We start from the raw sequence: 12,654 nt of genomic DNA, 5'->3' as shown, positions 1-12,654 counted from the left end.
AATAGGGTCGCTCTTAAAAAAGTTTGAAAACCACTGCCTTAGAATTAAATAATAATAATAATAATCCCCAAACATTATTTTCTCAACTTGAGGGGTTGGACAATAACACTGAAACATTGGCCAATAGTAATGGAGGTTGTCAGGCCAGTCTTCACTGATTTTACTGTTTTTTACTGATTTACTTCACTGAAGTAGTAGCGCAATAGCACAGTTCTGCATAAAATATTGCAATCCACACAACATATCAGTTTCAATTGTTGGTGCACGTCTTGTGGCGCATCTGAACAGCAAGTCTTTGTGGTGTAAAGAGAGCTAGTATCCAGACTAATGTCAGCATACCACCATGAAGGATGAACCACATCTAACAGGAGTAGCTGTTATCGCAAGAGGAAGCTGTCCGAAAGGGATGTATGGGTTATTAACCTGGATTGTAGGTCCCCCCCCCAGAGTGGTCTGAGGAACATGAAACTGAAATTCATCTCCCATGACCACAGTCACCAGATCTGAATATTACTGAGCCACTTTGAGGGAGTGACCTGGCCACTGTTCTGCAAGATGAATAGCTTAGAATCCCTCTGGCATGTATCTGTCGTTCCCAAGATGAACTGATGCTGGACTGGTGGTAGAAGGAAGCCCTACACCATACTAATAATTATTGTGGTCTAAAACCAGGTGTTGCAGTTTCATTGCTTAACCCCTGTGTATATTTCTAAGTTAGCAATTTTGAGTATTAGCATTAAATATACATTATACATATAATCTATACGTTTACTTATTCTCTGACGTAAAATTTATTGTGATATTTTATATAATTAGATTGTGTCTCACAAACTCCAATCTGTGTTACATTGGCGCTACAGTAGGCTACTTGTCCTTTAAAATCTTTAGCATATGTGCTAAATCACATGACTTGATAGAAGTGACATCATTTCTTTGGAGGGAAAGCAAGTCCAGGAATAAAGACATACATTTTTTTCTTCCTTTTTAGAAGTGTGTGTGTGTGTGTATATATATATATTCTGGAGTATGACTGAAAGGACTGTAGTAGGTGAGGTCAGATATAGCCTTCCTCAAGGGGTGTCAGTCAAAACGCAGGGTCTGATCAGTTCCATCCAAAGAGTTTAATTTCAATTAGGACAGGAGAAATTTGCAACCAAAATGCACTCAACACAGCTGTACACGGGCATTACAGGTGATCAAATAGGTATTTGTTTGTGAGAGTGTGTAGTTTTTGTTCACTGACGCACATATCAACATGAATAGTCTTTGCACTATTCTCTAGCTCTTTCTGCACATTCTGACAGATCAAAGGTAGCGCATGCGCACCAACCAGGCCTTTACTTTTTTCTCAACAAATGTGTTTAGCTCACAATCCACCAAACAGTGAGAATGACCCTTAATTTTATTTGTATTTTATTTATTCAGGAAATAAACTTTATTAAACTAAAAGTCTCTTTTTCAGAATTGTTCTGGCCAAGATGAGCAGCTACAGAAGTTTTAAAAATGTTACAAATCAACAAACACCATATAAATACAAAGGCATAGCTTGATGACGCCGTGACTGAGTGTGGAACTGAGTTGTCGTCTTCATCCCCACAGCCGAGGCAGGCGACACAATGACACTATGGACACGCTCTGTGTCACTAGTTAAAATTGCTTATTTCTCTGGATTTAAACATTCTTCGAAACATTTGGGATAATGTAAGTACACAAGTCAGCAAAGTATATAACACTGTTCTAGTGGTTTTTGGATATTTTAATAAAAAAAAAAAATTACATATTGCACCATTAAAACATCTGCGATTCGAATCTTCCTTTACCAGAAATTATTTACCAGGAAACAATTAGTAAAGTATTTTAATCACTAGATGTGTCATAACAAAAAGCTTCTTTCCCTTGTTTCTTCTTACAAATGGAATTGAAAGGGTAAACAAGTTATATGTATGTAAAGAGCATGCATTAACAATTTACTGTGGAGTAAGAGAACAAACATATGACAATAGACCCAAAATGGATTTATAAATGAAGTAATGCTTCAGTTTGCATGTTGATAATGAAGACTAACATGCTATATTATACAACTCAGAATGAGTTCTAAAATGACAATTTGTTTTGAACCTGAGTGCACCATGATAGAGCATGTTTAAAGAACATTAAAAGCTGGCAGGTGCAAATGTATAACCATCTCCATAATCAAGAACTGGCAAAAAAGTAGCAGAAACTTTTTTCTGCCACCAATAAAAAATAGGCTTTATTTCTAAAATGAAAACTTGTGTTTCGACTGTAATTGATTTACATGAGAGTTAAAAGATAAAGATTCATCAAATATAAAACCACGATATTTGTATTCTGGCACTAACTCTATTACAGTGCTTTGTAAAGCACTAACCAGTATAGGGTTTGGTTTTAGTCCTTTATTTAACCAGGAAATAAACTTTAGTTTTCTTAGCTTTACTAAAAGAACAATGAATTAATAGCAAGACTAACCGTTACATATATTTACCAATGACATATGAACAATTACGACTGATTACAAGAAAGGCAGAAACAAGTATTTCTCCCTTTTTGGGAAGTCAATAAAAACACGCTGTATAGGTTGAATCAGTCCTTCTTTTACTCTTTTTCTTCTCCATATGTCAAAATAAAAAACAGGAATAGCATTTCAAATCATTTTTCAAGATTAGTCTACGCAGGAATCAGCAAGCAAAAAATAAGCAGATACAAGGTATGGTATTTCCGATAAGAATAAAAATACATATGCCACTACTAAAGAATTGAACAGAATGAACAAAGGTTTTTGTGCTCCGTAATACGGGTGCTCTGTGTCAGCCAGAGCACAAGGCATTTCTGAAGCTTGGTGTGCACAGCACCCCGTAATATTACTGTAGCTGGTTTCAGCTCTCATGCAACACTCCCTCAAATCTCATTTAAACCATCAGCCTTCCTTTCTTTAGTGTTCTCTGAGGTCTGGCGGTACGGCCGTGTCATAGAGAGAGAGAGGTAAAGCAAAGGCGTCAAGGCACTGAGAGTTGAGTTGGTGGTAAAACAGGGCAATAGTCAACCATCATACTGAAGTCACGGTGTTAAAGGCACAAGGCAGAGCGAGCGGCAAGGGGCAGAGGAGAGGAAGAGGATCTTAGCGAAGGTCACTTTCATCATCTTGTATGGATTTCTTGATACGAAGCAGCATGGTGGTGAGCCACTGATCCAGTCGTGAGATGGTGTCATACTCTTTTACCTGAAAGACCGAGAGAAATAACTGTGAAAATGATGAACAGCCCTGCTATTGTTCCTATGAATTGAAGCGACAGCCATTGATAGGCATGTCATACGGGTAGCTTAAAGGGGTCATATGATGCTGCTAAAAAGAACATTATTTTGTGTATTTGGTGTAATGAAATGTGTTTATGTGGTTTAAAGTAAAAAAAACACATTATTTTCCACATACTGTAAGAGCTTGTAACACTCCAAAGAGAAAGGAAAAATTGAAATCGCATCATATGACCCCTTTAACTAATTTTTTGTGAAACTAGGAAGCTATGGTAGTGAAATTATGCTTCTCTAGTGAAATGAGAATTGTTTAAGAGGTTTTATAAACAACAGAAAGGGCAAGTAAGCGCTTGTCTTACAGCGTCAGTATATGCATCCACATTCTGTTCTTCAAAGGCATCTAAAAGTTTCTGTTAAAACGAAAGAACATGTTAAGCACATAATTTATCCATCATCCCCCCGTCAGGACCACAATATGCTGCTGTTACCCAACACACTTCACAGACAGAATGATTGTGGTCTACAGTGGGGAAAATATTTATTTGATCCCCTGCTGATTTTGTAAGTTCGCGCACTTGCAAAGAAATGAAGGGTCTGGAATTTTTATGGTAGGTTTATTTTAACGGATAGAGACAGAATACCAACCAAAAAATCCAGAAACAAAAACACATTATATAAAGGTTAGAGATTGATTTGCATTTCAGTAAGTGAAATAAGTATTTGATCCCCTACCAACCAGCAAGAATTTTGGCTCCCACAGACTGGTTATGTGCCCATGTGGAACACAGATTAGTCCTGTCACTTTAAGAAGTTACTCCTAATGTCAGCTCGTTAGGTGTATAAGACACCTGTCCACACAATCTGTATCTTCCATTCCAACCTCTCCCACCACCATGGGCAAGACCAAAGTGCTGTCAAAGGATGTCAGAGACAAGATTGTAGATCTGCACGAGGCTGGAATGGGCTACAAGACCATCAGCAAGAAGCTAGGTGAGAAGGAGACAACTGTTAGTGCGATTATTCGGAAATGGAAGAAATACAAAATAACCATCAATCGACCTCGGTCTGGAGCTCAGTGCAAGATCTTGCCTCATGGGGTAAGGATGATCAGGAGAAAGGTGAGGGATCAGCCCCGAACTACACGGGAGGAGCTTGTTAATGATCTTAAGGCAGTTGGGACCACAGTCACCAAGCTAAACATTGGTAACACACTACGCCGCAATGGACTGAAATCCTGCAGCGCCTGCAAGGTCCCTCTGCTCAAGAAGGCACATGTACAGGCCCGCTTAAAGTTTGCCAATGAACATCTAAATGATTCAGAGAAGGCTTTGGAGAAAGTGCTGTGGTCAGATGAGAACAAAATTGAGCTCTTTGGCATTAACTCAACACGCCGTGTTTGGAGGGAGAGAAATGTTGACTATGACCCCAAGAACACCATCCCTACAGTCAAGCACGGAGGTGGAAACATTATGCTTGGGGCTGTTTTTCTGCTAAGGGTACAGGACGACGTCACCGCATTGAGGGGCAAATGGACGGGGCCATGTACTGTAAAATCTTGGACGAGAACCTCCTTCCCTCAGCCAGAACACTGAAGATGGGTCATGGATGGGTCTTCCAGCATGACAATGACCCGAAACATACCGCCAAGGCAACCAAGGAGTGGCTCAAGAAGAAGCACATTAAGGTCATGGTGTAGCCTAGCCAGTCTCCAGACCTCAATCCTATAGAAAATCTGTGGAGGGAGCTGAAACTTCGAGTTGCCAAATGACAGCCAAGAAACCTTAAGGATTTCGAAAGAATCTGTAAAGACTAGTGGACCAAAATCCCTTCTGAGATGTGTGCAAACCTGGTGACCAACTACAAAAACCGTCTTACCTCTGTGCTTGGTTTTTCTGCATCAAGTACTAAGTCCTGTTTTGCGTGGGGATCAAATACTTATTTCACTCACTGAAATGTGAATCAATTTCTAACCTTTATATAATGTGTTTTTTCTGGATTTTTTGGTTAGTATTCTGTCTCTATAAGTTAAAATAAACCTACCATAAAAATTACAGACCCTTCAGTAAGTGGGCAAACTTACAAAATCAGCAGGGGATCAAATAAATATTTTCCCCACTGTAGCATGTTTTTACAAGCTAAAAATACAGCAACCTCCGATCAAAAATGACTACTGTAAAAAAACAAAAACAATACAGTATTATAAAAACCTTTGATCAGCCATTACGTTTTATGGAATACTTTAATATGAATGAATAAATAAAAGTACAAAAATAAATAAAAACAAATTGAATGAATAACTAAAGAATAAATGTATGAATAAATCTTTATATACACATATATACGGTATTTAAAAAAAAAAGATAGTTAGGGGTTTGTTCAATTCCTCAGTATGGGCAATGAAATGTTCAAAATGTAGAACGCATTTAATAAGTTATTATTATTTTTTTTTTTTTAAACATTCCGGACAAGACACATTACAGAGGGAGACACATTGAAAAGGAGGGTTAAATTACAAATAATAATTAAACACACAAATAATAAATATATAAAAAATAATGTGATAATAACGGTTATGATGATAATACGGTGTATTTTATCAGTAATTTGACTTTTTTTTTCATTTTGTGCTGACATCCAGCCTTACCTTCACCAATTTGCATTCACGTGAATCTGAAAAGGCTGGAAACATTTCCTCGTACTTCTGGACGGCAAGCTACAAGGGAAGCATGAAGGACAAAGTATATGAAAGGGGACTGCAAACGACACAGCTGTTTTCCATCAGCTTGTTAAAAGATGTGGTTGTGGTGGGGTTTTCATACCTTAGCATTCAGCATGTCCACACAGAAGTGGCAGAGAGCTGCCTTAAAGAAATAGTCCTTTGCGCTGTATTTCAACAGAGTGCTGTCCATTGCATGTGTTGCAACCTGGTAACCCACCAACACAAATATAGAAACAACTTAACTAAATCTTTCCATGTGCAAAAAAGGGGGGCACAGATTTTATATGTAACTTCTTGTTTGGAGCGACTGTATAGTGACCGATACTTGATCCAACAGAGAAAATGCCTGTCAGGTAAAAAAACAGCTTATATTTCTTTCACAAGTTAATCTGGTGAGTTTCAGCTAAAAACTTTTTTCCTTTACTGAAATCCATTCAAAAATAGCAGATTACATTGTGAAAAATCTACATTTTCGCATATGCAAAAAACACACTTTGGGACAGCAACTTCTTCTTTCAGGCTGAAGTACAAATAGACAGTTTTGAGTAAATGTGACTGTATTCTCAAGATCTGTTTGTTAGTTAATGAAACCCTCACATGAGATTTGGTATGTTTTCATTTGAGGAAATGAATGATAACAGGACTAAAATGTGGTATAAACCGATGCTTTCACTTTTAACAGCTACCTTTATTTACATATCCAAAATCAGTGTTGGCTACACAGAGGCCAACTCTGTTTAAAGGGGTCATATGATGCTTTTTTAAAAGATCATTATTTTGTGTATTTGGTGTAACAGAATATGTTGACATGCTTTAATGTTCAAAAAACACATTATTTTTCAAATACTGTACATTATTGTAGGTCCTCTATGCCCCGCCTCTCTCAAACGCTTCGTTTTCTACAAAGTCCCTCCTTCCGACAAGTGCAGTCTGCTCTGATTGGCCAGCTGACCCAGTGCATTGTGATTGGCCGAACACCGCAAGCACTCGTCGGAAATGTAACGCCCCTTACCATAATCGCGAGCTTCATCTTTCAAAATAAATGTAAAGACAGAGCCCGAAAGGGGAACAGAGTCGCGTGACAGACACAGTGATGAAGCTGGTATGTGTTTGCAGTACACAAGCCACGGTTAAGACAGCTGACTCCACTGTGATGTGACCCTCTCGCTCTCTCTCTCTCTCGCTCTCTTTCTCTCTCTCGCTCTCTCTCTGGGCGGCATTATGCTAATATTGCCACATAGTGAGGTAGATATGTGGGGGCGTGTTAGAACGAGCCGTTTTGGGGGGTGTGGCAGAGTCTTAACTTTGATAAGTATATCTCTTTGGTTTTGAGACTTTAGTCTTTGCAACTTCAGGGATCTTATCTATGCACAATCAGCTTGTAACTCTCCAAAGAGAAAGGAAAACTTGAAATCGCATCATATGACCCCTTTAATGTAATATTTGTGATTAAACACTGATGACCTCTTATGGCATCTCCTAGGGGATCAGGTGTACTGAAACCAGACTGACGTGGATTTGTTTACCTGTTCATAGATCTCAATGGCTTTAGGGTACCGCTCCAGTTGAGCTGCATAGGTGGCAACTTTGAGCAGGCACTTGTTGGCTGAACTTTGACATCAGAGACAGAGCGAACAGGTTACAGACAGTTCTAGAGCATGACTTGGTTACAAAAATTCCCCCCAAATAAGATCACGTGATAATGAATAACAGGGTCGTATGTTGCCTGGAAGGTGGTATATCTCAATAATGGTACCGTAAATGTGAGACGGGGGCAAGGGTCTTTACTTTCAGCAAACATGCTCGCTATTCATTACATACTGATACTGTAATCAAAACCATTCACTTGAGAAGATCTAACTTTATAGGTAACCTATTTTCTACTGGTCTTTTCTGCATCATCATTTAGGATTGATAAGTCTTGAGCAATAGGAGCAAAAATAGCTTTAAAACTGCCATACCTTGTGGACTCCTCGCCTTTATAATAGTCTGCCGCCTGTTCATAGTGAGCTATTGCCTAAGGACAAGGTTATAAAGTACTCTGAATAAATCTTACTTTCTGATTCTGAATAAATATGATTATAATAATCTATCAATGTGACAAAAGAAATCTGACCTTGTCGATGTCAACCAGTTCGGTCTCATAAATTTCAGCAATAGTGACGTGGTGTTTCGCCGCGATAGTAAATCGACCCTACAAGACAAACAACAAGTACCACGTTTACAATCTAGGCATGACTAAATGCATAGTTTAGATAAAATCACTGATACTGATGACAGGTGAACAACAGCTTCAGTTTCTTACATTTTTAGCTGAAAAACACAATTGCCCGTTTTCCACCACTAAAAGCCACCAAAAATAGCAGATTATATTGATAAAACAATTTCAGCAAGCAAAATGTTTACATTTACAAAACAAAATAATAATAATAATCAGTTATTCAAGGTTTTACAAATATCATGAATTACCAATTAAAAAAGATAAAGTTTCAGGGTGTACTCACACTAGGCGTTTTGAACCGTGCCCGAGCACGTTTGACCCCCAAAGCCCGGTTCGTTTGACTAGTGTGAGCACTCCTCACGTTTAGCCGTCCCTGGCCCGGTTGGAAGAGGTGGGCCAGGGCACGGTTCGGTTGGGCTCGGTACGCATGCAGTGTGAGCACTAACCGCGCCGGAGCACGGATCGAATACTGTTTTGTGTGCGCTACTGTCATCATCACGACCGCAAACATATACTATTACTACTACACTTTTCAATTCATTTAATTCAATCAAGTATATTTAGGTTTATAATGGCTCTGGTTCTCACCTTATTGATGAACAGGAAATGTAGTTTGCGAGTAAAGCTGCAAATTATTTAATAAACGTCAGCTGCCTCCGTAATAATTCTCTGATACATACAAGTGAAAATCAATGCACAACACAAATTATAAATTAATTATTAATTATTCGACAGAATATTAGCAAAAGTGGTTTTCTCCGTTATCTCGCACATGACGTAAGCGTGCTCTGGCCCGGAAAGTTTAGTGCAAGTGTGAGTGCAGGCCAGCGGGGGAGTGGGGAGTGGGGATAATCGCGCTCGGGCTCGGTTCAAAGCAACCGTGCCTAGTGTGAGTACACCCTCAGAGTGATTAATCACTTAAACATTAGAGTTCTGTAGCCATATTCACAAAGAATTATATCTTAATACCTCCTTAAAGTTCTTGGCTAGGAGTTTTAGCTTAAAAGCTATTCATAAAACGCTTACTATTTTACTAAGAAACTGGTAATATAAGAGGTGGGGTTGACCTCTTTGCTACGGATGATGTCACAGTGGTTGGTAGAGATGTGTAGCAGGTAGACAGTGGGAAGGAGATATACATAACTATTTGAAAAACAAACACTTATACTATATATTAACATTCACAAAAAATCTTAAGACTAAAAATTGCTCCTAATGCAGAAGTTTTGGAGCAACTCATAAAAATAAGGGCGTCACACACACACACACACACACACACACACACACACACACACACACACACACACACACACACACACACACACGCGCTACATTCCCATGGCTAATTCTATTCAGTTTGCCTTAATCAATAAACTAATTAGTTATTATATTTTCCTAAAAGTCTTAAAATTAGGAGTGACATGTCCCTTATTTTAATGAATATTGCTCCTAAATTCTTAAGAGTTATACAGCCCCTGGTTAGTGCGCTCTAAACCACATGTATTGTGTTACAGTGCCCTCTAGTGGTGTATCAAGTCTTTTGCCATATGTTTTATGAAAAATTGCTTTGGATATGTCAAACAATTTCCAAAACAAATTTTCACCGCAAAAAGAAAAACAGATGAAAAGTGTCAAAATGATTCTGTACAACAAAAGCAGCTCTACTTTTATTTAAAACACAGCCCATCTACAGCCCTCGCAGATGAAAGAAAGCCTCTTACCATGTCTGTATAGATCTCAATGGCCCTGTTCAGGCAGTTTATGGCCTCTGTGGAGAGAACGACAGACAGCTGACTGAACCTTAACCATTTTCAATGATTCAACAATTTTAACACAGAAGTAAAAAGAACATTTTTTAGATTTTGTTGGTGCATAAAAAACAGTGGGTCTCATTCACTAATAACTATGTGGATTATTTGTATCTATATGCACAGGATGAAAAAAAATAAATCCACCTAATTCACAACACATGCATACTGTTAATGAATGTGGAGATTTTCAAAAGAGTGACCAAGCATCTAAAGTTAGCATCTAAAACACACCCAGAATACAGATGAATACCTTGAGGGTCTGATTTTTTAAAGGCATTGCCGGCATCAATGAAGTTTGTGGCTGCGTCATGTTTACTCTGCATCTGCAGGTATAGGAGCGCCGCCTGGGAGAAAGCGTTTCCTGCAGCTGACAACCACATACAACACAATGTAAATATTACAATACAAATATAATGTGCAATAGAAAGACATGCATAACCTGTAAGCTTCAACTAAAACTTGAAATGCACTTCTGTTCCATTCACACCTTTAAATTAAGACGACCAAATGACAAGTAGATTTGTATATTGATTTTTATGTTGAAGCTGAGTGCATGTCTTTACCACTCCAGTTCTTGGCCATCTTGAACATGTTTGCTGCCCTTCCATACAAGTCACAAGCATCCTCCATCTTTGAAGAGCCCCTAGTAAAATATAATATTATAATAATAAACATAATGATGATTTCTAACCTAATCACATTCCCAACACTCAAAAGTTTTTTTTTTCTGAAGTGTCCATATATATGGGTTAAAGATGAAGTCCTATTTTGGTGTCCACATCAAATGAAATTTCCATAGTTATGTTTCAAATAACTTCTGTGAAAATGTCAAAATATGGGTGAAAGCGTAACAGATATATTTATGTAAAAAATGAAACGACATGCTTATTCTGACACGTACTTATTAAAATATATCAAAGAAAATTAATCATACTAAATTGTATTATATTTTAAATTCTTGCTGACAAATAGGTAAAACCTAGTGGTTTGAGATTGTTAGATTTACAATTACAAAAATTAGTTTTGGGGGGCTGCACTGTGATCATTAAATGGGTATTTTAATGTCATTAATGATTCTTGTTCTAAGTAACGTTATGCCTGGCCAGATTTTTTTAGTATATGAACTACTGATACATTAAATGACATTTTAGTGGGTGTAAATCGTGGTAAAATGTATGCTAAAATAAAATAAACAGGTCACATTCAAATGTAAGGGGCAATAAAACAAAATTTAAAGCTGTATTGAACTATTATTGTTTTGATGCGCCAAAAACCTTGTTCGTCTTTGACCTATACATATAACATTTGTCATAAAAGACACATATTCAAGTTTTCCAAAATATCAACATTGATTATGGTTTCCCAGCTATTACAGGTTTGGTGGTTCTAAGTGTCTGAGCAGGTTAATGTGTTCATGTATGTCCAGTGATGTTGTAACTGGCTCAACTGGATGTCAGCTGACTCCTAGCAAAGCCTTACGTTTCACTTTCTCATCGTCTGACTATTTCATCATCAGTTTTATGGAAGCTTTACGCCAGATCACATGACTAGACCTCAACCGTAACAATATAAAGATATAAGGATAGACTTATACAGACTTAATATGATGACAATATTTAGGTTTATTACAATTAGTCGTTGCTCTAACTACATTACGAACTCACATCTGGAAAACAAATAGAAATTAAACTTACAAACGTTTAATATTAAATGTGGTTTCACACTCCACATCCAAACAATCTCATTTGGCTGGAGAAATTGTTTTAGACAATTTTTTCCCACTCTGATAATCACTTATATGAAGTTCGTGTTTGACAGCTAACTGACTAGCATGCTAACTGTCTGTTTACCCCGGTTGGCCTGTCAGCGGTGTGTTAAAAGTTATCAAACATACCCAAACAGAGAGCCAAAGAACGACTGCGAGGACTTCACTTTCTTCTCGGCTTCAGCCATGAGAACCATGGCCTCTTTTTCTTTCCCGGAGCTATCCATGAATATTGTTTACAGTTCAACTTTAGCAGCAGACTCTGGAATCCAGCCACATCAACACATCTCTGCGGAAACTTACAACATGTCCGTCTGCTGCCTCATTTCAAAATAAAGGTTGAGTTGAGCTTGGCCAAAAATAAAAACATAATTAATAACAAGAAACAACAATTACTTTAAAATAATATTTTATATATATATATATATATATATATATATATATTTGTATAAAAACAGCCTATATACTTTTATATATATTTTCTACTTTTTTTATCCAAAACAACTTGTTTATATAAAGAAAAAAAAAAACGTTTTTCCAATGAGTTTTGAGAACTGACAGTTACAGTAGAGCCTGACATATAAAATAATAGTCAATAAAAATCCAAAATGAAACAGTTCAAAACTTCAGACAAAATATTTATTATTATTTTAAAGTTTGCATGTGTTTTATGATTTGCATTATATTTGATACATCAGGCGTTTATGGCTCATATAGTATAATATAGTGAGAATATGGTAGTTTCTTGATTTTGTTGCATGCAAATTTAGTGCATTTTTATTTATTTGGACAAAAGTTAAAGGGATAGTTCACCCCAAAATGAAAATTTGATGTTTATCTGCTTACCCCCAGGGCATCCAAGATGTAG

The 12,654-nt window shown here is 37.4% G+C and overlaps 1 protein-coding gene across 1 annotated transcript; it reads right to left on the bottom strand.

Moving 5' to 3' along the window:
• Positions 1-2,152: 2,152 nt before the first annotated feature.
• Positions 2,153-12,097, bottom strand: LOC107668964 (alpha-soluble NSF attachment protein). Its single transcript, XM_016461079.1, has 11 exons — positions 11,916-12,097; positions 10,585-10,664; positions 10,272-10,388; positions 9,932-9,978; positions 8,106-8,183; positions 7,951-8,006; positions 7,516-7,600; positions 6,090-6,194; positions 5,915-5,983; positions 3,630-3,680; positions 2,153-3,238 (listed from the first exon to the last, which is right to left on the bottom strand). Exons 1-11 carry the CDS (start codon positions 12,011-12,013, stop codon positions 3,137-3,139), a joined length of 888 nt encoding a protein of 295 aa, XP_016316565.1. The 5' UTR covers positions 12,014-12,097; the 3' UTR covers positions 2,153-3,136.
• Positions 12,098-12,654: the final 557 nt, after the last annotated feature.

This window comes from Sinocyclocheilus anshuiensis, unplaced genomic scaffold (genome assembly GCF_001515605.1).
Source record: "Sinocyclocheilus anshuiensis isolate Anshui unplaced genomic scaffold, SAMN03320099.WGS_v1.1 scaffold297, whole genome shotgun sequence".
Classification (NCBI taxonomy): domain Eukaryota; kingdom Metazoa; phylum Chordata; class Actinopteri; order Cypriniformes; family Cyprinidae; genus Sinocyclocheilus; species Sinocyclocheilus anshuiensis.
Note: the sequence above shows the minus strand (reverse complement) of the source record. Positions and strands in the feature narration are given on the sequence as shown.

Coding starts and splice junctions, on each gene's coding strand:
- LOC107668964 (XM_016461079.1), bottom strand. CDS start 12,013: ATGGATAGCTCCGGGAAAGAAAAAGAGGCCATGGTTCTCATGGCTGAA. Junction 10,389..10,584: donor GATGGCCAAGAACTGGAGTG/GTAAAGACATGC, acceptor TGTGGTTGTCAG/CTGCAGGAAACGCTTTCTCC. Junction 3,681..5,914: donor GTGAATGCAAATTGGTGAAG/GTAAGGCTGGAT, acceptor TCGTTTTAACAG/AAACTTTTAGATGCCTTTGA.